A 26,479-nucleotide genomic window follows, 5' to 3' on the forward strand; every position below is an offset into this window, starting at 1 on the left:
CACCTGATTTTATGCTCCACTTTTTTGCTTCGTTTTGAGTGTTGCTTCCTAGCCACTTCTTTTATGTGGTGCACATGGTGTTAGATGCTAAGGATAACTTTCAGATGATTGAAAGTTTATTATTATTATTTATTGATTATTGAAAGCAGTATGACTCTACTCCTTGTGCTACAGATGCATTTATGCTTGGAGCAAATCGGCACCCACACCACTGCCTGGAATGATGGCCTTAGAAAATGTATTTGAGTAATCGTCCAGAGCAGCACGTTGAAATGAACTGTTTTTTAACATTGAAGTATAGCTGATCTTCAAAGTTTTATTAGTTTCAGGTGTACAGCAAAATGATTCAGATAAAGGTAGATAATTGTTTTTTAGATTTTTTTCCCATATAGGTTATTATAAAACATCAACTATGGTTCCTTGTGTTATATAATAGGTCCTTGTTGTAATTAACTTTATCATTTGGAGAAAGCAAAATGATGAGTTGAAAAATACAGCTTGATAGAGGTGATAGCTGTGCGTGTCTTAAGTGTGTGTGTTAAGTTGCTTTCAGTTCAGTTCAGTTCAATTCAGTCGCTCAGTTGTGTCCGGCTCTTTGCGACCCCATGAATTGCAGCACGCCAGGCCTCCCTGTCCATCATCAACTCCCGGAATTCACCCAAACTCATGTGCATCGAGTCGGTGATACTATCCAGCCATCTCATCCTCTTTCCTCCCTTTTCCTCCTGCCCCCAATCCCTCCCAGCATCAAGGTCTTTTCCAATGACTCAACTCTTCACATGAAGTGGCCAAAGTATTGGAGTTACAGCTTCAGCATCAGTCCTTCCAATGAACACCCAGGACTGATCTCCTTTAGGATGGATTGGTTGGATCTCCTTGCAGTCCAAGGGACTCTCAAGAGTCTTCTCCAACACCACAGTTCAAAAGCATCAATTCTTCGGTGCTCAGTTTTCTTCATAGTCCAACTCTCACATCCATACATGACCACTGGAAAAACCATAGCCTTGACTAGACGGACCTTTGTTGACAAAGTAATGTCTCTGCTTTTGAATATGCTATCTAGGTTGGTCATAACTTTCCTTCCAAGGAGTAAGCATCTTTTAATTTCATGGCTGCAGTCACCATCTGCAGTGATTTTGGAGCCCAGAAAAATAAAGTCTGACACTGTTTCCACTGTTTCCCCATCTATTTCCCATGAAGTGATGGGACCGGATGCCATGATCTTCGTTTTCTGAATGTTGAGCTTTAAGCTAACTTTTTCACTCTCCACTTTCACTTTCATCAAGAGGCTTTTGAGTTCCTTTTCACTTTCTGCCATAAGGGTGGTGTCATCTGCATATCTGAGGTTATTGATATTTCTCCTGGCAATCTTGATTCCAGCTTGTGCTTCCTCCAGCCCACCGTTTCTCATGATGTACTCTGCATATAAGTTAAATAAACAGGGTGACAATATACAGCCTTGACGTACTCCTTTCCCTATTTGGAACCAGTCTATTGTTCCATGTCCAGTTCTAACTGTTGCTTCCTGACCTGCATATAGGTTTCTCAAGAAGCAAGTCAGGTGGTCTGGTATTCCCATCTCTTTCAGAATTTTCCACAGTTTCTTGTGATCCACACAGTCAAAGGCTTTGGCATAGTCAATAAAGCAGAACTAGATGTTTTTCTGGAACTCTCTTGCTTTTTCCATGGTCCAGCGAATATTGGCAATTTGGTCTCTGGTTCTTCTGCCTTTTCTAAAACCAGCTTGAACATCTGGAAGTTAACGGTTCACATACTGCTGAAGCCTGGCTTGGAGAATTTTGAGCATTACTTTACTAGTGTGTGAGATGAGTGCAATTGTGTGGTAGTTTGAGCATTCCTTGGCATTGCCTTTCTTTGGGATTGGAATGAAAACGGACCTTTTCCAGTCCTGTGGCCACTGCTGAGTTTTCCAAATTTGCTGGTATTTTGAATGCAGCACTTTCACAGCATCATCTTTCAGGATTTGAAATAGCTCAACTGGAATTTCATCACCTCCACTAGCTTTGTTCATAGTGATGCTTTCTAAGGCCCACTTGATTTCACATTCCAGGATGTCTGGCTCTAGGTGAGTGATCACACTATTGTGATTATCTGGGTCATGAACATCTTCTTTGTATAGTTCTTCTGTGTATTCTTGCCACCTCTTCTTAATATCTTCTGCTTCTGTTATGTCCATACCATTTCTGTTCTTTATTGAGCCCATCTTTGCATGAAATTTTCCCTTGGTATCTTTAATTTTCTTAAAGAGATCTCTAATCTTTCCCATTCTGTTGTTTTCCTCTATTTCTTCGCATTGATCACTGAGGAAGGCTTTTTTTTTATCTCTCTTTGCTATTCTTTGAAACTCTGCATTCAAATGGGAATATCTTTCCTCTTCTACTTTGCTTTTCACTTCTCTTCTTTTGCTTTAGTTATGTCCAAGTCTTTCTGGCCCTATGGACTGTAGCCCGCCAGTCTCCTCTGTCCATGGGATTCTTCAGGCAAGGATACAGGAATGGGTTACTGTACTCTCCTCCAGAGGATCTTCCAGAGCCAAGGATTGAACCCATGTCTCTTATGTCTCCTACATTGGCGGATGGGCTCTTTACCACTAGTGCTACCTGGATAGCTCTCTTGCTGCTGCTACTGCTGCTGCTGAGTCACTTCAGTCATGTCTGACTCTGTGCTACCCCATAGATGGCAGCCCAACAGGCTCCCCCATCCCTGGGATTCTCCAGGCAAGAATACTGGAGTGAGTTGCCATTTCCTTCTTCAATGCTTGAAAGTGAAAAGTGTAAGTGAAGTCACTCAGTTGTGTCTGACTCTTCTCGAGCCCATGGACTGCAGGCTCCTCCACCCATGGAATTTTCCAGGCAAGAGTACTGGAGTGGGTTGCCATTGCCTTTTCTGGGATAGCTTTCTTAAAAACACAATTATGTTTCACATCCCAAATTTGTATTAGTATTGCTTTCTACTTATTCTCCATAGTAATAGCTGCCTTCTACTCAACTACAGACTTGCAGTCCATCGTCTATTCCATTTCCCTCCCTTTGACATACTGTTTCCTCTAGAAAACCCACTTCTTTCCTCTCATCTTAGTGGATAACTTTTATGTGTTCTTCATGACTGATTCAGGGTTTAACACCCCTAGAAAGTCTCTGGTGATTTTTCAGTTTTCTTCCATGTATATATCCTTTTCCAACATCTCTTCTCCCTGTATTGTAATGGTCTTTTTTCTGGGTCACATACCAGGCTGTGTGCATCTTGGGAGAAAGGCTGAATCTTTCTTCTCTGGGTAGTGTCTTTATCACTGTTCCTGTTACATCAATGGGCTTGGATCTTTGCCATGTGTTGATGGAGGGTCTGCTTTGGGGAGTTCAGCACTGGGCATGGGGAGGTATATAAAAAAAGTAGGAGCCCCTTGTTATAGGTACGTAGTGAGCTTAGCAGCGTTTTCACCACCCAGGAAACAAATCACAAAGTGTGACCCAATATTTCTGTGAATTGGCATTGCTTTATATCACCAGGATCTGTGGTGCTCAAAAACTTTTAAAAAATGTTAAAAAACACACACAACTAACATTTGCTCCAAATATTGTAAAATTGCAAGTACCGTGATCAAAAGCTTCTATATTCAAAAGCAATTGGATCATGAAAAGAGGACATAAAATTTACAAAGCTGCCTCTTCCTGAATACTTTAAAGACTAATTACAATGTCTAGTTCTAATGACTATTGACTTCAAACCCCGTAAATCATACACAAATAAGGGGAGAGAGTTTTTAAATGGAAGTGAACTCTAATTGGGTCTCAGAAGAAAGGAAAATAGATCTGTAGTACCATGATGAAGTCTCCAAGCACATGAAGCATCGGTCAGTTTCTTCCATTATGTTTTGTGGTGTGTACCTTTTATGCATGCTGTAAAGACTCAATTCAGAGGACAACCATGAACCAGAGGAACTTGTGTGGTTTCATTCATACATATCAACTGATTGAAAATGAAAAATTAAACTCCTAATTTCATAATTTTGTGTATTTTTCTGTGGCTGAAAAAAAGGCTGACATTACATGATGCAGAGAAACAATGATGGGTTTGGACAGACTACCATGGAAGAGGGGCGGTTGGTCTGTATTTTAATGGGGCTCTTTTTCTATGCGAACAACTGTTCAGTTAAAGGTAAGAGGTTGTGGAATATTTTGTGCAAACGTAAACAGAAAGGCTGAAATAGAAGAAGATAATTGTTGCTTATGAAGGTGCTTAGAATAGCGCTGAATGAAGTAAACCACAACCCATCACCAAATAGGCTAGAAGACTTGGTACCTGTTTATTACTTCCTCTGAGAGTTTTCAAGGTTGCTTTTGAATAAGGAATGAATTGAGCTGTAGAAAATCATCTTAGCTGAATGGATCTGAGAAGCCGCAGTGCATTGCAATTACTGACTCGTGAGAAATTCTCAAAGAACTAGGAATATTTTTTTAAGGTGGCTGATTCTTTAGGGTTCTAATCTGTCCTTACCTTGCCAAAGATAGAAACTTGGGAAGAATAAACATAATGTTTAACTTTGCTGTGCAAATGGACTTTATCTTCCATGGAGTGTGCAGTTTTTAAGTACAAACTTTCTCTTTTTCAAAGAAGATTTTTTTTTAAAGTTTGTTTTTTTTTTTAGCTTGGAGACATCTCATGAAATTTAGCATTCAATTTTGCTTGTGGTGATTTGACAACAAGCTCTGGACAATTGAGTTTGGTTTCAGAATAGCCACAAAATTTTTTTTTTTAATGTTTCCTCTGTGAAGTCTAAGTGGGATTATCAAACAAACATTATGCCTTCATTTAAATGAACTTTATTAAAAGCTTTATCTTCATATGGTGGGTGCTAAGGAAGAGATGCAGAGTTTGGATACTATCTTTCCATGCTTGTGAGGTGGTGGCAAATGCAGATTACAATTAGACTGGAGAAAAGCCTGTGTGAAATGGCTGAAATTTAAATGTCTAACTAGCTTAGACAAGCTAAATTGCCCTCATATGTACAATCAGCACAATAATAATAATATGTAGGATGTATTTTTGAGGTTTAAAGTTGAAATATGACAAAAGCATTTAAGACAATTCCTAGAATAAAATAGGCGATAAATGAAATTCTAACGATACTGATTATAAGAATGACAGTAGCTAACATTAATAGCTAGAAAATTATAATTATTACAATTATTGTTATCAACCCATAAATAATTGCTTACATTATATATATAATTAAGCATGCTTGAGATAAAAGAAATATATTTCATATATCATTGAAACTACCTATTCATTCATTCTATAAAGACTTCAATAAATATTTTTTGACTCCCATTGACTCCAACTATATGCCAGGTATTTTTCTTAACACTAAGAATATCCCAGGGGAAAACACAAGTAAGGCTCTGTTATCATGGAGCTTTCAATTTAAATGGGGAATGAAAATCACTAAACAAATTTTAAAATATAAAAATTAACAAATGAGTAGGTTGGTGATAAATACTATGAAAATAGCTATTTGAAAGACCTGGACTTTCCAACAATGTCTGGAAAAAATATGCAATGAGAAATGTTCTTACATAGTGATCCAGCATGGATTTGTATGTCTGAAACAATGTTTTCCCTATATATAGCGGCTCATGGTGCAGTAGTAAAGGATCCTCCTGCCAATGCAGGAGAGGCAAGAGACGTAGGCACAGTTTCTGGGTTGAGAAGATCCCCTGGAGTAGGAAATATCAACCCACTCTAGTATTCTTGTCTGGAAAATTCCATGGACAGAGGAGCCTGGGGGGCTACAGTCTATGGAGTCGCAAAGATTCAGACACAACTGAGCAAATGAACACACACACACACACATGCTCATTCATTCTAATGGAAAGCTATAGATAGTAAATAATACATATAACAAGAAGCAAAATATTCTAAGATGATAAGCTCTATTGGGAAAAAAGAGCAAAGTAAAGGAATTAAAGATATGTTTAACTGGGGTAAGGATCTTGGAGGTTTTGACATGGTTATCAGAGAAGAGCTCTTGAAACCAGTTCTATTTGAGCAAAGACATGAAGGAGTTGGCAGAGGGGTGGAGGAGCCCTGTGAATACCCTGAGAAGATCATTCTGGAGAAAATAAGGAATGCAAAGTCCTGAAATAGAGGTGTGCATGTTCTCTAGGAACTGGTAAGGAAAGCATCATGGCTGGATCCAGAGACAAGGAGGAATGTAGTAGCTGATGAGGAAATAGAGGTAATATAAGGCCTTGTTATTGTTCAGTCACTAAGTCCTGTCTGATTCTTTGTGACTGCATGGACTGTAGCATACCTGGCTCCACTGTTCTCCACTATCTCCCACATTTTGTTCAAATTCATGTCCATTGAGTCAGTGATGCTCTCTAATTATCTCATTCTCATCCTCTGTTGCCCTCTACTCCTCCTGCCCTCAATCTTTCCCAGCATCAGGGTCTTTTCTAATGAGCCTGCTCTTTGCATCAGGTGGGAAAGTACTGGGGCTTCAGCTTCAGCAATAGTCATTCCAATAAATATTCAGGGTTGATTTCTTTTAGGATTGACTGATTTGATCTCCTTGCAGTCCAAGGGACTCTCCAAAATCTTCTCCATCCTCACAGTGTGAAAGTATCAATTCTTTGGCACTCAACCTTATTTATGATCCAATATTCACATCCATACATGACTACTGGAAAAACAAATATGAGGCCTTTGGACCTTATAATAACAGCAAGGAAATTGCCTTCTATCTGGGCATATATATGGAAAAGATGAAAATTCTAATTTGAAGATACATGCACCCCTATGTTCATAGCAGCATTATTTACAATAGCCAAGACAGAAAAGCAACTTAAATTTTCATCAACAAATGAATAGAGGAAGAAGATGTGGTGTGTATATACAGTAGAGTATTACTCAGCCATAAACAGGATGAAATAATGCTATTTATAGAAACATGGATGGACCTAGAGATTATCATACTAGGTGAAATAAGCCAGACAGAGAAATACAAAGAAGGTATGATATCACCTTTATGTGGAAACTTAAAAAAAAAAAAAAAAAAGATACAAATGAACTTCTTTACAAAACAGAAATAGAATCACAGACTCAGGAAAGATGGGGACGGAGGTAGGAGGGGGGTTCAGGATGGGGAACACATATACACCCATGGTGGATTCATGTCAGTATATGGCAAAACCAATACAATATTGTAAAGTAATTAGCCTCCAATTAAAATAAATAAATTTATATTAAAAAAAAAGAAAAAAACTATGGTTACTAAAGTGGGAAGGGATAGACTAGGAGTTAGGGATTAGTATATACACAGGACTATATATAAATAAACAATATGGATCTACTGTATAGCATAGGGAACTACATTAAATATTCAAAATCTTGTAATAATATATAATTGTGTTACAATAATATTAAAAAAGGATATATATATATATATATATGCATATATACTCTGGAGAAGAGCATGGCAACCCACTCCAGTATTTGTGCCAGGAGAATTTCATGGACAAAGGAGCCTGGTGGGCTACAGTTCATGGGGTTGCAAAGAGCTGGACATGACTGAGTGACTAACACACATGCATATATACATATTAATTGCTTTGCTGTACACCTGAAATTAAAACAATGTTGTAAATCAACTATACTTCAATAAAGGAAAAAAAAAAAAAAAAGATGTCTACTAAACTAAACTGGGAAAGATGAGGGCCCACTGAACAAGCAGAGAAGTGGTTAGGCTTATTTATACATTAACAGGATTTCTCTAGAGGCTCTGTGGAGAATAGTACACAGGGGGTTAGAAGAGAAGAAAAGTAGTTAGGAGGCTATTGAATTAGTCTGGATGAGAAATGCTGGCTGACTGGGGTGAGGATTAGCAATAGAGGAATTGGTGAGGAATGAAAAAAGTGGTTAGACTCAGGTGTATTTTGGATGGTGGGGCATCAAACTTTGTCATTCCCTGTTGGACACAAGATATAAGATACCAGAGAGGAACCCAAGATTTTTTTTGGCTCAGCACCTGAATTTACAGGATTGTCAGTGCTTAAGTAGGGAAGAGTCATAGAAGAAGCAGGTTTAGAAGAGATCATGAGTTCAGTCTTGGGTGTATTAAATTTGAGGTGCCTATTAGCCAAACAAGAAGAGAGACGATTAATTAGAAGAGTCTGAAGTTGAGGGCAGATGACCAAGCTGGAGATATTAATTTGGAAATTGGCCTGTAGTTAGACACTATACTGGTTTCAATAGATTTCCACCTCCCCCACCTCCCCACCCCAACCCCCGCCAATTGATGTCTAGCTGGAACGTCAGAATGTGAACTTTATTGGAAACAAGGTTAAAGTGAAGTCATGCTGTATTAGAATGGTACCTAAATCCAATCACCAATGTCCTTATAAGAGGGAGATAAGGATATAGAGACACAGAGACACATAAACGGACACACAAAGGGAATAAGGCCACATAACATAACAATAGAGACAACTGTGGGAATGATGCAGCTACAAGTCAAAGAACACAAAGGAGTGCCAAGAGCTACCAGAAACTCACAGGAAACAAAGGAAAGACTTTCCCCTAGAGTATTTGGTGGAAACATGGACCTGATGATACTTAGATTTCAGACTTCTAGCATCTAGAACTATGTGCTACAACAGTCATAAGAAACCAGAAAAATGGTATTTGAAACCATAATGCTAGACAAAATTATCAAGGCAATGAGTATTGATAGAGAAGAGAAGTCCACAGGGTGAGCCTTGAAACTTCAACATTAAGAGATCAAGGAGAAAATTATGATTCAGAAATGGGGAGGAAGAAGGAGGAGCCAGTGAGGTGGGAAGATGACTAGGAGACAGTCATGTCCTGGAAGCCAAGCAAATAGTTTTATAGAAGAGAAGAAAGTGATTGGATAAAATTCTGGTGAGAATAAACTGCAGATCCCAAATGGAAAATTAGATTTAACAACATGAAAGTTATTGATGATTTGGGCAACAGAAATTTTCATGGAAAATCTTAAAATCTTACTGGATGAAGTTTAAGAGCAAATGGAAAAAAGGAATTTAATTCAGAAAGTAAACATGATGCCTAACAGGAGTTTCCTTGCAAGCCAGAAGACCAGGGAAATGTGGCCATGGATAAGTTAAGAAAGTTGAAGAGGTTTCTTTTTATTCCATTGAAATCTGGAAAAAATTGCTAATGGGAATGATGTCATAGAGAGGAAGAAAAAATGGTAGAGAAAGGGGATATTGCTTGAGTGATGGCTTGAAACAGGTCAGGAGAATGTGAAGCAAGGATACATTTAAGTAAAAGCACAGACAATTCATCTAAGTTATAAAGGTAGAGAAACCACACAGACTCAGAAAATGATCTGTTATTCAATATGGTGGCAGAAGTTTCAGGGAATTTTCTTCTGATTGCTTCAGTTTTCTTAGAGAAGCAGGAGTCAAGGTTATTAACTGAGATGGGAGAAGGAGAAGGTAAGATGGAGATTTGAGCAAAGACTTAATGCCATTACATAGCTCTCTGAGTCAGTAGGTGAATGGACTTAGGAAATACAGTGAGGTTGAGGAACACAAGAAAGCCCCACTTGAACTTGGTCATGAATAATTTAAAGTGGCTCATAAGCAATTTGCAGGGTTTATACATTTTTCTACCAGCTGAACCTTGCAAAAATAGAGTGAAGGTTAGATTTTAGCAGTTATTGTTCTGCCAAACAAATACCTTCTCAATGAAGTAAGAGTTGGCAAAAGGAGTTGAGAGTCTATAGGAGAGGAGAGTCATGGTTCAGTTCAGTTCAGTTCATTTCAGTTCAGTTCAGTTGCTCAGTCGTGTCTGACTCTTTGCGACCCCCATGAACCTCAGTACACCAGGCCTCCCTGTCCATCACCAACTCCTGGAGTTTACCCAAACTCATGTCCATTGAGTCAGTGATGCCATCTAACCATCTCATCCTCTGTTGTCCCCTTTTCCTCCTACCTTCAATCTTTCCCAGCATCAGGGTCTTTTCGAGTGAGTCAGCTCTTCCCATCAGGTGGCCAAAATTTTGGTGTTTCAGCTTCAACATCAGTCCTTCCAATGAACACCCAGGACTGATCTCCTTTAGGATGGACTGTTTGGATCTCCTTGCAGTCCAAGGGACTCTCAAGAGTCTTCTCCAACACCACAGTTCAAAAGCAAAAATTCTTCAGCACTCAGATTTGTTTATAGTCCAGCTCTTACAGTCATAAATGACCACTGGAAAAACCATAGCCTTGACTAGATGAACCTTTGTTGATAAAGTAATGTCTCTGAAATTTTAATATGCTGTCTAGGTTGGTCAGAACTTTCCTTCCAAGGAGTAAGCTTCTTTTAATTTCATGGCTGCAATCACCATCTGCAGTGATTTTGGAACCCAGAAAAATAAAGTCAGCCACTATTCACACTGTTTCCCCATCTATTTGCCATGAAGTGATGGGACCAGATGCCATGATCTTTGTTTTCTGAATATTGAGCTTTAAGCCAACTTTTTCAGTCTCCTCTTTCACTTTCATCAAGAGGCACTTTAGTTCTTCTTCACATTCTGCCAATAAGGGTGGTGTCATCTGCATATCTGAGGTTATTGATATTTCTCCTGGCAATCTTGGTTCCAGCTTGTACTTCATCCAGCCCAGCATTTCTCATGATGTACTATGCATATGAGTTAAATAAGTATGGTGACAATATACAGCCTTGACATATTTCTTTTCCTATTTGGAACCAGTCTGTTGTTCCATGTCCAGTTCTAACTGTTGCTTCCTGACCTGTATACAGGTTTCTCAAGAGGCAGGTCAGGTAGTCTGGTATTCCCATCTCTTTCAGAATTTTTTATTGTGATCCACACGGTCAAAGGCTTTGGCATAGTCAGTAAAGCAGAAATAGAGTTTTTTCTGAAACTCTCTTGCTTTTTCCATGATCCAGCAGATGTTGGCAATTTGATCTCTAGATCCTCTGCCTTTTCTAAAACCAGCTTGAACATCTGGAAGTTCACAGTTCACATATTGCTGAAGCCTGACTTGGAGAATTTTGAGCATTACTTTACTTACGTGTGAGATGAGTGCAATTGTGCGGTAGTTTGAGCATTCCTTGGCATTGCCTTTCTTTGGGATTGGAATGAAAACTGACCTTTTCCAGTCCTGTGGCCACTGCTGAGTTTTCCAAATTTGCTAGCATTTTGACTGCAGTACTTTCACAGCATCATCTTTTGGGATTTGAAATAGCTCAACTGGATTCCCATCACCTCCACTAGCTTTGTTTGTAGTGATACTTCCTATGGCCCACTTGACTGCAGATTCCAGAATGTCTGGCTCTAGGTGAGTGATCACACCATAATGATTATCTGGGTCATGAAGATCTTTTTTGTACAGTTTCTGTGCATTCTTGCCACCTCTTCTTAATATCTTCTGCTTCTGTAAAGTCCATACAATTTCTGTCCTTTATTGTGCCCATCTTTACATGAAATATTCCCTTGGTATCTCTAATTTTCTTGAAGTGATCTCTAGTTTTTCTCATTTTATTGTTTTCCTTTATTTCTTCTCATTAATCACTGAGGAAATCTTTCTTATCTCTCCTTGCTGTTCTTTGGAACTCTGCATTCAAATGGGTATATCTTTCTTTTTATCCTTTGCTTTTCACTTCTCTTCTTTTCACAGCTATTTTTAAGGCTTCCTCAGACAGCCATTTTGCTTTTTTGCATTTCTTTTTCTTGGGGATGGTCTTGCTCCCTTTTTCCTTACAATGTCATGAACCTCCATCCATAGTTCATCAGGCACTCTGTCTATCAGGTCTAGTCCCTTAAATCTATTTCTCACTTCCACTGTATAATCATAAAGGATTTGATTTAGATCATACCTGAATGGTCCAGTGGTTTTCCCCACTTTCTTCAATTTCAGTCTGAATTTGGCAATAAGGAGTTCATGATCTGAGCCACAGTCAGCTCCCAGTCTTGTTTTTGCTGACTTTATAGAGCTTCTCCATCTTTGGCTGCAAAGAATATAATCAATCTGATTTCAGTGTTGACCATCTGGTGATGTCCATGTATAGAGTCTTCTCTTGTGTTGTTGAAAGAGTTCGTTCTCTTGGCAGAACTCTATTAGCCTTTGCCCTACTTCATTCCGTAATCCAAGGCCAAATTTGCCTGTTACTCTAGGTATTTCTTGACTTTCTACTTTTGCATTCCAGTCCCCTATAATGAGGAGAAGGAAATGGCAACCCACTCCAGTATTCTTACCTGGAGAATCCCAGGGATGGGAGCCTGGTGGGCTGCCGTCTATGGGGTTGCATAGAGTCAGACATGACTGACGTGATTTATCAGCAGCAGCCCCTATATGAAAAGGACATCTTTTTTTGGGTGTTCGTTCTAAAAGGTCTCGTAGGTCTTCATAGAATTGTTCAACTTCAGCTTCTTGAACATTACTGGTTGGGGCATAGACTTGGATTACCGTGATATTGAATGGTTTACCTTGGAAATGAACAGAGATCATTCTGTTATTTTTGAGATTGCATCCAAGTACTGCATTTCAGACTCTTTTGTTGACCATGATGGCTACTTCATTTCTTCTCAGGGATTCCTGCCCACAGCAGTAGATGTAATGGTCATCTGAGTTAAATTCACCCATTCCAGTCCATCTTAGTTTGCTGATTCCTAGAATGTCGATGTTCACTCTTGTCATCTCCTGTTTGACCACTTCCAATTTGCCTTGATTCATGGACCTAACATTCCAGGTTCCTATGCAATATTGCTCTTTACAGCATCAGACCTTGCTTCAACCACCAGTCACATCCACAACTGGGTGTTGTTTTTGGCTCCTTCCCTTCATTCTTTCTGGAGTTATTTCTCCACTGATCTCCAGTAGCATATTGGGCACCTACCGACCTGGGGAGTTCATCATTCAGTGTCTTATCTTTTTGCCTTTTCATACTGTTCATAGGGTTCTCAAGGCAAGAATACTGAAGTGGTTTGCCATTCCTTTCTCCAGTGGACCACATTCTGTCAGACCTCTCCACCATGACCCATCTGTTTTGGGTGGCCCCACCTGGCATGGCTTAGTTTATTGAGTTAGACAAGCTGTGGTCTGTGTGATCAAATTGGCTAATTGTCTGTGATTGTGGTTTCAGTCTGTCTGCCCACTGATGCCCTCTTTCAGCACCTACGGTGTTTACTTGTGTTTCTCTTACCTTGAACATGGGGTGTCTCTTCACAGCTGCTCCAGGAAAGCACAGCTACTGCCCCGACCTTGGACATGGGGTAGCTTCTCTCGGCTGAGTCATATTTATGGACCAGCAATTTGGGTTGGGTAAGGAGAGAAGAGAGGACATGAAGGGGTTGAGGAGCACTGAGTAGTTGGTGAGATTAATCCTTATAATAAGGATTGTGGAACATATGATAGCACTCTTTTTAGTTTCTTAAGGAAACTCCTTACTGTTCTTCAGACTGGCTGTACCCATTTACATTCCAACAACAGTGCAAGAGGATTCCCTTCTTTCCACACCATCTCCAGTATTTATTTGTGGATTTTTTGATTATGGACATTCTGATTGGTGTGAATGGACACATCATTGTGGTTTTGATTTGCATTTTCTCTAATTATTAATGATGTTTTCTCTAATTATTAATTATTAGTGATGGACTGTTGGCCATCTGTATTCTTATTCAGAGATGTCTATTTAGATCGTCTGCCCATTTTTTAAAATGTTTTACAATATAATCAAGTGATTCCATTCCTGGGCATACATCTGGAGAAAACTATAATTTGGAAAGATACATGCATTCAATTACAGCACTGTTTACAATAGCCAAGACATAGAGGCAATCTAAGAGTCCATCAACAGATGAATGGATAAAGAATGTATGGTATATACTACAATGGAATATTATTCAACCATAGCAAAGAATGAAATAATGCCATTTGCAGCAACATGGAAGGACCTAGAGATTATCATACTAAAAGTGAAGTAAGACAGAAAAAGACAAATACCATTTGATATAACTTATGTATGGAATCTAAAAATGACACAAATGAACTTATTTACAAAACATGTAGATTCACAGACAGAGGCAACCATCTTATGATTACCAAAGGGGATGGCAGGAGGGATAAATTAGGAGTTGGGATTAACATATACACCCTACTTTATATAAAATAAACGAAAGGGACTTACTGGATAGCACACTCAATATCTTGTAATAATCTACAAGGGAAAAGAATACGAAAAAGAATAAATACACACACACACACATATATATAATCTATAAATAAATATGAACTAAATCACTGCATATGCCTAAAACAAACATAGCATGTAAACCAAGTATAATTAAACAAACAAACAAATAAAAAAAATATTATGGGAATCTGGGAATTAGATGAAGGGAAAATGAAAGGGAGAATATTGTATTCAGAGAGTGAAATGCTTGTAATTGGAATTAGAGAGGGTGCAGTTAGTAATAACAGATACTGAATTCTCTTATTCATTCTATGATGTACTAGTCAATCATGACTAGCAGTTTGGAAAACACTCTTAGATGGAGGTATTGAGTTAGGAGTACATGGCTACAGAAGACATCACTACATGGATTTAGCCCATGAATGAGGAGGGGATTCCAGGCAGATATCTGTAAGAGGACCATTCCAAGTTTTAGAGAAAGCTGATGTAAAGACTCTAAGGCAGGAGTGGACTTGGCACATTATGGGAGCATAATGTGGGTATGCAGTAGCTGGAGTTTAGTGAATGAGGGAAAATGTAGAATGAAATAAGGTTATATAGGATCTACAAGAAAGAATTTGGATTTTATTCTAAGTGCATTGGGGTATCATTAAAACATTTTAAGTAGCAACATCAGATAAGTATTTCAGAAAGCTTATTTAGACTGCCCAATAAAGAATGTATGAGTGTGAGGGAAAAGAGCTAAGACTGGAATCTGAGAAGTTAGTTCAGATGCATTGCAATAGTCCTGGTGAGAGATGATGATGGAACGATGAGGGCATGATGGTTGAGCTGTAAAGAGGTACAGAGACGTAGGATTTACTTTATAGAGACCAGGGAGCTGCAGATGACTTAAATGTGTGGCATATGTAGCTTATAGAGGAAATAAACAAAATAAGGACTCCTAGAGTCTTGACCTAGGAGTCCTTATTTACCACTAAGTAAATAAGTGCCTCCTAGAGCCAGACATCCTGGAATGCAAAGTCAAGTGGGCCTTATGAACCATCACTACGAACAAAGCTAGTGGAGGTGAAAGAATTCCAGTTGAGCTATTTCAAATCCTAAAAGATGATGCTGTGAAAGTGCTGCACTCAAAATGCCAGCAAATTTGGAAAACTCAGCAGTGGCCACAGGACTGGAAAAAGTCAGTTTTCATTCCAATCCCAAGTAAAGGCAATGCCAAAGAATGCTCAAACTACTGCACAATTACACTCATCTCACACTCTAGCAAAGCAATGCTCAAAATTCTCCAAGACAGGCTTCAACAGTATGTGAACCATGAACTTCCAGATGTTCAAGCTGGTTTTAGAAAAGGCAGAGAAACCAGAGATCAAATTGCCAACATCTTCTGGATCATCAAAAAAGCAAGAAAGTTCCAGAAAAACATCTATTTCTGTTTTATTGACTATGCCAAAGCCTTTGACTGTGTGGATCATAATAAACTGTGGAAAATTCTGAAAGAGAGGGGAATACCAGACTACCTGACCTGCCTCTTGAGAAACCTATATGCAGGTCAGGAAGCAACAGTTAGAACTGGACATGGAACAATAGACTGGTTCCAAATAGGGAAAGGAGTACATCAAGGCTGTATATTGTCACCCTGTTTATTTAAGTTACATGCAGAGTACATCATGAGAAATGCTGGGCTGAAGGAAGCACAAGCTGGACTCAAGGTTGCCAGGAGAAATATCAATAACCTCAGATATGCAGATGACACCACCTTTATGGCAGAAAGTAAAGAAGAACTAAAGAGCCTCTTGATGAAAGTGAAAGAGGAAAGTGAAAAAGTTGGCTTAAAACTCAACATTTAGAAAACTAAGATCATGGCATCCGGTCCTATCACTTCATGGGCAAATAGATGGGGAAACAATGGAAACAGTGAAATACGTTTTTTGTTTGTTTGGGGGCTCCAGAATCACTCTAGATGGTGACTGCTGCTGCTGCTGCTAAGTCGCTTCAGTCGTGTCCGATTCTGTGCGACCCCATACATGGCAGCCCACCAGGCTCCCCTGTTCCTGGGATTCTCCAGGAAAGACCACTGGAGTGGGTTGTCATTTCCTTCTCCAATGCATGAAAGATTAAAGTGAAAGTGAAGTTGCTCAGTCGAGTCTGACTCTTAGCGACCCCATGGACTGCAGCCTACCAGGCTCCTCCATCCATGGGATTTTCCAGGCAAGAGTACTGGAGTGGGGTGCCATTGCCTGCAGCCATGGAATTAAAAGATGCTTTCTCCTTGGAAGAAAAGCTATGACCAACCTAGACAGCATATTAGAAAGCAGAGACATTACTTTGCCAACAAAGGTCCATCTAGTCAAAGCTTTTTTCCAGTAGCCATGTATGGATGTAACAGTTGGACTATAAAGAAAACTGAGTGCCAAAGAATTGATGCTTTTGAACTGTGATGTTGGAAAAGACTCTTGAGTGTCCCTTGGACTGCAAGGAGATTAAACCAGTCCATCCTAAAGGAAATCAGTCCTGAATATTCATTGGAAAGACTGATGCTGAAGCTGAAGCTCCAATACTTTGGCTACCTGATACAAAGAAACAGACTCATTAGAAAAGACCATGATGCTGGAGAAGATTGAAGGCAAGAAGGGAAGGGAACGACAGAGGATGAGATGGTTGGATGGCATGACTGATTCAATGGACATGAGTTTGAGTAAGCTCTGGGAGTTGGTGATGGACAGGGAAGCCTGGCGTGCTGTAGTCCATAGGATCACAAAAAGTCGGACACAACTGAGTGAATGAACTGAAGTGAAATAATTGCCTTACCTACCACTAAGTAGGGCAGTGAAGATAAAAGAGAAGCTGATCAGTGAGGGTGGCCTGGTTAGTAGACACTAAAAGCTGCATAGAAAGGTGCATATGTCTGTAGTTGATATGGGCTGCTAAGGATTGGACAGCAATCAAGATGTAGAAGAGCTCCTTATTTCAAAGTGAAATGATAAAGCAAGAAATTGACATGCGATATTAACAGCAGCGTTTATGTGGATTCCTGTTCCATAGCAGCAGTCTAGCACCTTCAATAGTTCTTGTTTTGATGTTTGTAAGAACTGGTAGTTTCATCTTCTCTTCTATTCTTATTTATTTATTTTATTTTTGGCTGTGTTGAGTCTTTGTTCCTGTCCAGGCTTTTCTCTAGTTGTGGCTACTGGGGGCTACTCTCTAGGTGTGGTATGCAGGCTTCTCATTGCTGTGGCTTCTCTTGCTGTGGAGCACAGACTCTAGGCATGCAAGCTTCAGTAGTTTCAACTCCCAGGCTCTAGAGCACTAGCTCAATAATTGTGACAAACGGGCTTAGCTGCTCCCCAGCATGTAGGATCCTCCTGCATGAGGGAACGAATCCGAGTCTCCTGCATTGGCAGGTGGATTTTTTAACCACTGAGCCACCAGGGAGGCCCTCCATCTTCCCTTTTAGATCTGACCTGGACACGGGGTACCCAGGCTAGTTTTCTTTAACTATCACCTTGTGTATATCAACTCAGTCAGGCATGTGTTTAGTGCCTTACGGGATCTTTCTTTATAAGAAGTTCAAATTCTTTGCCCTTTTAGTACAAGGCTTCTCCTTGTGACTTCTCTCTTTGTTACCACCCTCTTCCAAGCTATACTCATGTTTCAGAGTCTTAGTGTTTCTATATTTCAAAATGAGAAGATCAGTTGGGTGACTGTCTATAAAGATGCTCATCAGCCATATTGGCCTCTGGTTGGTTCTATTCAAATCATGGTAAAAATCAGTCACATTGCTCTGCTTATATCTCTATAGCTACATAAGCATAGTACTTTTCTTTTTCTTTTTTGCCTATTTCAGTTCTACCTTCTTCAATAAATCTCTTTCTGTGAGGACTCTTTCTCATTACCTCAGTTCTTACAACTGCTCATTATTTGAATTCACAAAACATGTATCTCTATTGTCTATAAATAATCATCCTCTTTTCCCTTTACCCAACCATACATCTCTCTATTCATCAACTCACTTGTATACTTGAGCAAATATGTCTTTGAAGGAAACATGATACAGTGGAAGGACCACACACATTGATGTTCTGTCCTCCTGGGTTTGATCCATTTCACTATGAATGTCATAATAATTGCTTTTATTATTATTATTTATTTGTAGAGATTTTACTTCAGTGAAATTTAGCTCTCTAATCTGAGAAGTTTTGGGGAAAAAAGTCTTTAGTACCAAATTAAAGTTATAATGCATGGTTGGCACATAAGCAAGAAAGTATGACCTTGATTTTGTCCCCTTTAGCTAGATAACAAATCCCTTAAAGACATAACTATAACATTTTAACTATTTGCTAATTTTGTGTCTGACACAGAGTAAACATTAAATAACTGCTAGTATATAATTTTTCAAAGTGATAATAACATTCTGCTACTGCTGCTGCTACTGCTAAGTCGCTTCAGTCGTGTCTGACTCTGTGTGACCCCATAGACGGCAGCCCACCAGGCTCCCCCATCCCTGGGATTCTCCAGGCAGGAACACTGGAGTGGGTTGCCATTTCCTTCTCCAATGCATGAAAGTGAAAAGTGAAAGTGAAGCCGTGCAGTCGTGTCCTACCCTCAGCGACCCCATGGACTGCAGCCTTCCAGGCTCCTCCGTCCATGGGATTTTCCAGGCAAGAGTACTGGAGTGGAGTGCCATTGCCTTCTCCGAACATTCTACAGAGTGCCTATTTTATTCAACAAGTGTCTTCTGGTGACTTAAGATAGTGGGCTCTGTGCTCTTCTCTGAAGACACAAAGATGAATAAGCATCTATTCATATCAGAGAAGCTTAAATTCAAGGGGAAAGACAAGTGAAGCTTGATACATTGAGAATGTTACCAAAAATGAGCACAGTGACCATACAACAAGGAAAGATCATACCTGTCTTGAAGGAAAGTGGAGACCTGGGTCGTATCAGTTGGGTCTTAATAAATGAGAAGGGATTGGCATACAGGTGAGAAGGCAGGGGCAGTTTCAGATGAAGAAATAAAATGCAAAAAATCAAGAAGGAGCATTATTTGAAGGAATTCTGTTAGTTTAGATATGATTCAGTTATGGGAAGTATGTGTTGATAAAGTTGAAAAGTTAAGAAGGAGGCTTTGCATGTCAGGCTACACACTGAAATGTATCATGTAAAATTAATCTTGGAGTAGAATCACGTGGCCAAGTAAGCCTGTGTTAGAATACTTACACTAATGACAGTATGGAAGACAGATTAGCATAGGATAATTGGCAAAGTGGAAACAAGTAAACTACAACAAAATGTTGTTCTTGAAGAAACTGAGGTGTGAGAATCTTTATCCTGAGGCCCAATTCAAGATGATGAGCTAGATAGTAGTTGGATTTTTCAAATTTCAAATTTCTAGTCCATAATGTTCACATTCTCACAAGTAGGTGATTGTCAAGAAGAATATAAATAGGAGATCGGTGGCTAAAAAAGGAACAGAATTATCCTTTTACAGTATTAGAGTAGCTCTTAATGTCGGTCTATCTAATACACATAGAGAGGAGCCATGTGAAGAAAAGGAGATTGGAATAAAGCATCTTCCAGGCAAGGAATGGAGGTATCCACCAAATGCTAAGAAGAAGCAAGGAAGAATCCTAGCCTAGATCCTTTGAGAGAACATTTCAAACTTCTAGCCTTCAGAATTTGAGACAATAATTTATGTAGTTTAGAAAAGAATGAAAGGAAGGAAGGGATGAAAGAAGGGAGGAAAAAAGGGAGAGAGGCAAGGAAGGAAGGAAAAAAATAGGCAAGTAAACAGACAACACAGAGGTGAGCACAGGACCCACAGGAGCAGAAGACGGCACCTTGGAAAAGCCAGATAAGGTTTCTTGGAAGGGGTAACGGAATGCTTAATGTTGGAGTTTGAGTAGGAATCAACTTAATGGGAAAAGTTGGAATGGAAGACCTATTCTTGGCTGAGATGAACACATGGGACCTTTGTGTTCCATGGGAAAATCATGCTCTTTAGAACTAACTCAATTCATTTCTAAATCTGAGTTAATCACTTACTATAAATGATGAAAATTTATTTACCTTCCTTCACCTCTGTTCCTTCACCTGTCATATGAAGGAAGGAACAAAAAAAGTTCTAGATGAAAGAGGAGTCATATGCAAGAAACTCAAGAATGAGAGAAGCCAAGGGGTAGTAACTGTCCAGAAAGTAGCAAGAATGTTTAATAGAATATGTCTACATCCTCTTTGATTTAAACTAGATTCTTTATCATTGTATTTGAATACATTTTTTGCGATTATTTATTTCTCTCCATCACTTTTAAAATGACATTGATAATACTTGTATAATTCTAAAAATAATGATATGAATTTTGCCTGGAGACCTAAAAAGAGTGAGGACATATACAGCTAGAATTTTCCAATATTAATAAGATGCAATGAAACTTTTACAGCATACTTGCTGGTGACCAAAAGGTCATTCCATTATACATATGTTTATTCCAGAAGCATATTTGGAAAAGCCCTGAGACTCAAATCAGTTTCATTTCCTTTCTATACTCTGAACATCTTATTTCAGCCCATATCCACACACACACAGGTAAATGCATGCTGTTTATAATGTAGCAATGTCAACATATACTAACGGAAAAGAAAAAACGAGACCACGTAAGAGGGGATACATTTTCCTAGATAAATTATAGTGAACATTTGGCTAAGGCGATCCTTTAAATTTTTTTTTTTTAATTTTTGTACTGGAGTAAAACTGATTAACATTATTGTGATAGTTTCAGGTGAACAGCAAAGGGACTCAGCCATACATATACATGTATCCGTTCTACCCCAAACTCCCCTCCCATCCAAGTTGCCACATAACATTGAGCAGAGTTTCATGTGCTCTACAGTAGGTCCTTGTTGGTTATCCATTTTAAATATAGCAGTGTGTACATGTCCATCCCAAACTCCCTTACTATCCCTTGCCCCCATCCTTCCTACTTGAGAATCATAAGTTCTTTCTCTAAATCTGTGAGTCTGTTTTATAAATAAGTTTATTTGTATAATTTCTTTTTAGATTCCACATACAAAGGAATGTCATAAGTTATTTCTCTTTCTGACCTACTTCACTCAGCATGACAATTTCTAGGTCCATCCATGTTGCTGCAAATGGTCTTATTTCATTCTTTTTAGTGGCTGAGTTCCATTGTATATATGTACCAGACAGTCCTTTTTTTGTTTGTTTGTTCATTTATTAGATTCAGAGCATCTTGCCTCAGTCAGTTCCCTGTCTAAGGGACTCTACACTTGCAATGATCACCATTATGTTAAACACTTTTGGAAGCAAAGGTATGGATGGGAGACACTGGGGAGGTAAATGAAAGCAGACAGATGAAGCATATAAATTAGGTAAAGAGGGCTTAAGAGCAGTGAACTTTGTGGGTCCAGGGCAGTGCCATCCAAGAAGGTGACAGTAACCTCGTGACACCAGAGTAGCTGAGAGGAGACACATGTCTTTTTGCTCATTGACCAAGCAGCTGAACATGACGCTAAGGGGAAGGTGATGAATGAACTTCTGGTCCCAACCATTTCCACCTCACCCCAGTGCCTCCTGAAAGACTGCAAGTCAGCCTTTAATGGTAACAAGCTTATTTTTGAAAAGTCTTGAATTGAGTTTATGCTCCTAGGAGTTGTGTGCAGATGAGTTAGCAAGAGGTTTCAGGATATCTTCTTAGGGTGCTTTGGGAGGCACTGATTGCATCAAAACCTCCTAAGTAGGTGAGATCAGTATGTGCACGGCTCTAAGAAATTGTTGAGGTGTTTTAGACCTAAATTGGAGTGTCAGAGAGGCTTCAGAATAAATTATTTGACAGGGTCTCAGTTGAGATGATTAACATCTAAGATGGATGGTTCCTAGGCAAGTTTTAGTGAAGATGTATAAAATGGAAGTGATTTCTAAAATAGATAGATGTGTGCAGAATGTGTGTATGAATGACTCATTCAGTGGAATGGTAAGAATCCCAAATAACTACAAGGAATGTGTGCCTTACTACCATGCCTGACACATAAATATCACATGCTGATTTACTTTATTGGGTTGAATTATATATAATATGTAAAATTTGTATGCTATATTATTATATATATTTATATACTACATAGAAAATTTATACATGATATATTAGGAACATATTTATATATTATATAGTACATTGCATTAAATAGTATCAAAAACCCAAGTTCTTAGAAAGAGCCTGAAAGAGCTTGCTAGGGAACAGCCCACTAGTTTATAAGGGGTGCCCTTTCCCTACCACAGGCCGGCCCCTTGCCCCAGGCGAAGGTGCCTCTCAGCACCAAATATGCTATTTCTAGGGAGCTATTAGGGCTTCCTATATGAGGCCTGGTGGCTCAGAAGGTTAAGAATCTGCATGCAATGCAGGAGACTCAGGTTCGATTCCTGGGTCAGGAAGATCCCCTGGGGAAGGGAATGGCAACCCACTCCAGTATTCTTGCCTGGAGAATTCCTTGCACAGCGGAGCCTGGAGGACTGCAATCCATGGGGTCTCAAAGAGTTGGATATGACTGAGTGACTAACATTTTCACTTTCATATAGTCACCTCAGTCCTCTTTGGCTTCCCTGGTGGCTCAGATGGTAAACAGTATGCTTGCAATGTAGAAGACCCCAGTTTGATCCCTGAGAGGGAATGGCTACCCACTCCAGTATTCTTGCCCGGAGAATCCCATGGACAGAGGAGTCTGGCAGGCCACAGTCTATAAGGTCGCAAAGAGTCAGATAGGACTGAGCAACTTTCACTCTCAGGGAGCTATTATTAATTTTTAAGTGAGAAAATAAGCTCCCAAGTTGAAAATCTATGATGATCAGAACCAAAGGGAGAGGAGGAATCAGGGCTAACTGTAGGGAGCTTCTGCTATTGGCTGACCCTGTTGGGTAATGACCTCACTGCTCCAGATTGCTCTCACCTATTCTGCCTCAGATTACTTTACAACCTTGTTTCACATTATATATTCTGAAATTCCACGAAGGCAATTAGGAAGAAAAGTTCTAGGAAGTGGTAGAAACTGAAGAGACTGTGGACAATCTTATTAAAGTTTTCACAATCAAATTATTTTCCTTTCTGATAGCACACACACACACACACACGCATATTTCATCTATACTCAGGAGTTTTAATATGGATCTAGATGCTACAGTCATGACATATATAGTACCTTTTAAAAATGTGAATGATGAAAGGGTTATGGCATAAGTCACTATAAAACAGCCATGATCAATTAAAAAGCAATCTGATTACTTTTTTACACTATTTGGTCTATTTTTAATTCTAATTTCTAATGTTTTCTTTCAAGGAAGCTTACAAGTTCGCTCCCAGCTAAACAAGGAAGAAACCCATGTATTCACCATCAATACAGAGAACTTTGCCAACAGAAGACTGCATCACTTGAAGATTAACAGAGAGGGCAGAGGGCTTACCATTCAGGTACCTTACTTCCCTTCTTCTCATTCCAGCAAATGTACCTTGGGTGCTCAATACAAGTTTTCTGAATTTCACCCCCAAGCCAAGTGAGCAGCCGAGCTCTGGGGATGCATACTAATCATACTCAGCCCCAGCCTTTGGAAAACTAGAATAGGGGTCCTCAGGACACACCCTGCTTTCCAGAAGCATCTCTCGAAACCTTGCAAGAAATGCCAATTCTTGGGTCCTATGTCAGATCTACTTAATCTGAAGCTTTTTTTCAAGAAGGGGGCAGCAGATGATGCTGCTGCATGTTCAGTTTTGACAACCTCTGAACTGTGGCATAATGAGGAAGACAAGCAAGGAAGAAATCACAAGTGGTCAGCGAGGACTATGGGGGAAGTGTGGATAGGTGAAGCAAGAGCATGGAGGAGGGCACCCACCTCATCTGGGCATCAGTTCAGTTCACCCTGAACAAGGAGGGGATGTTAGGATCACTGACCCTCCACTCAGTCAAAAATGAGTATAATTTATAGACGGCCTCCCCTGTCTGCAGTTTCCTAACTGACACACACAAATACACACACACTCACCTATTCCAGTTCCCTCTCAAACTCTACTCAGGCCACTCGATGCATCCTTGCTCTTTCCAGAGCTCTTGAATTCACTAGAGTTTGCTTTGCCTAGAATCCAGTTGTTCATATATCTGCATCGCTACCTGTTACTTGTACTTCCTTTGGAACACCCCTCAAAAATTGACTCAGGGACCCTGTCTCCAGTCTCCTTATGTAATATAGCAACCCATCTCCTTGACTTCAATCCTAAACCACTTAAATGGTTCTAGCAATCAATAAAAATTATCTATTTATTTAATAGATAAGTCCCTTCTCCCTCCTCTAGAATGTAAGCTTCATGAAGACAGGGATTCTTGTTTGTTTACATTACCATGGGACCCCAGTTTGTCAAGCAGTATCTCACATACAGAAGGCCTTTAATAAATATTTTTGAACTAAATAAATTAATCCCACATGGCTTGTATGTTCTAAGTTGCTTCAGCCATGTCTGACTCTTTGCAACCCCATGGACCATAACATGTCAGACTCTTCTGTCCATGGGATTCTCCAGGCAAGCATACTGGAGCGGGTTGCCATTTCTTTCTTGGCTTGTATGGAGAAGATTAAATTGGACCTGGGAGAGAGGAAGAGAAACCACTGGATTTTAGGCAGGGGAAGTAGCATGGGTAGATTTCCATTTCCAGGGGCTCACTGTGATCTCTCTATGGAAATACACATTTGGGAGTGATGAGATATGGGACAGAGACCAGACCACAGCAAAGACAAGGACTTCAACTACTGTGGTGGGGAAGTCAAGGAGAGAAGGACTTGAGAAAAATCTGGACGGAACATTGGTAACCTTGGGTGACCCTCTGGATATGGATGATGAGTCAAGACTCAAGTCAAGACTGACTGTTCATTTTCTTGATTGGGTGGAAGTTCATGAATAATTGGCAAATATAGGAGACAAATCACAATCCTTGAGTGATTATAATTTAATAGCATTGACTGTAGCATTGACTCTTAAAATAAGTGGTAAAGGTCTTTGGATTGAGGTCAGACTAGAAGATAGAGATGAAATGATGATTTCTTGTTGGAAGATGTCTTGAATGAGGCTGTGGTGAGACACCTGGGGTGCATGCTGGTGGGCATTTGTATAAATGGCTCTTTCTCTTTTTCTATTTCCTGTCTTCTTTTCCATCAATGAAAACACAAACAGAGAGGTGAGAGAACAATGGGATATTCCCTCTTCTCCATCTAGATTTCCCACCAGCCAAATTAATAGCCAATGATAAGCACAAGCAGTGGTTGAAGCACAATCAGTGGAAGATGTAGCATTTCAAAAGCACAAAAATAGCAGAAAGAAATGGAGGCAGAGACCTATTTTGTTTTTTAAATTTAAATCAATTTGTTAAAACAGTCACATAACATAGTTGTCTCTGTGACACTCCCACTCCCCCCCCCCTCCCCCTGCATCTTATTTCTTCTCCTTCCTCCCCACTTAGAAAAGCCCTAGGGAATTCTCTGGCCTTCCAGTGGTTGAACTCTGGGCTTTCACTGCCAAGGGCATGGGTTCAATCCCTGGTCAGGGAACTATGATCCCATATGGCTCTGGGTAGCCAAATTAAAACAATAACAAAACCCCCAAACAAACAAAAGCAATGGGGAAAATAAAAGAACAAACTGTTTACTGAAAACAGAAAAGGATAAGCTACTGCCTGGTCTCAGGCATTATTCAGAAGCAGTTATAAGGAGAGGGTAGATGGTTATCGCTATGCTCAGCCAGCCAGAGGCCTCCAGTGGGTAAGAACACATTCTCCTACCACCTCGGGACCTTGAGTTATTGAACCTTCTCCTCTCTGCTCTATGTGACTTTGGAAGGAATCTGTAGGGACTGGGCTACAGCCAAGAGTAAGAAACCCTGGTAATAATTTGAGAATTGTAATTTGACCAGTGGTTTTAAAAGCACATGTGCCCCCATGGTGGTTGAGGTAGACTTCAGTGCCTCTCTTTAAAATATATTAATGACATTAAACAAATTAAACCTGTTTACCAAAATGCCAGCACAACTACCAGCTGTAAAGATGGAGGGAGCCCGACATTTTGAAAGCATGGAATCAATGACTTCCTTTGAGAGTTGAAGATTCTGAGATTAAGAGAGGGATCCCTAGTTCGGGACAGACTTATGTGTGAATTCCTGCTCCATCTCCTATAAGATCTTAGATTTGCTATTCACCTTTCTGAGGCTCAGTCTATTTAGCTATTAAA

General features: G+C 39.6%; 1 protein-coding gene across 1 annotated transcript in view; it reads left to right on the plus strand.

Annotated features, from left to right (window-relative positions):
• CNTNAP5 (contactin associated protein family member 5) overlaps positions 1–26,479 on the plus strand; it is a 1,031,770-nt gene that overhangs the window by 943,956 nt on the left and 61,335 nt on the right. The window contains exon 20 of the mRNA XM_070769229.1: positions 23,551–23,681. Within this exon, the coding sequence (XP_070625330.1) occupies positions 23,551–23,681 (131 nt within the window). The remainder of the gene's footprint in view (positions 1–23,550; positions 23,682–26,479) is intronic.

The sequence above is a fragment of the Bos indicus genome, chromosome 2 (genome assembly GCF_029378745.1).
Source record: "Bos indicus isolate NIAB-ARS_2022 breed Sahiwal x Tharparkar chromosome 2, NIAB-ARS_B.indTharparkar_mat_pri_1.0, whole genome shotgun sequence".
Lineage (NCBI taxonomy): Eukaryota > Metazoa > Chordata > Mammalia > Artiodactyla > Bovidae > Bos > Bos indicus.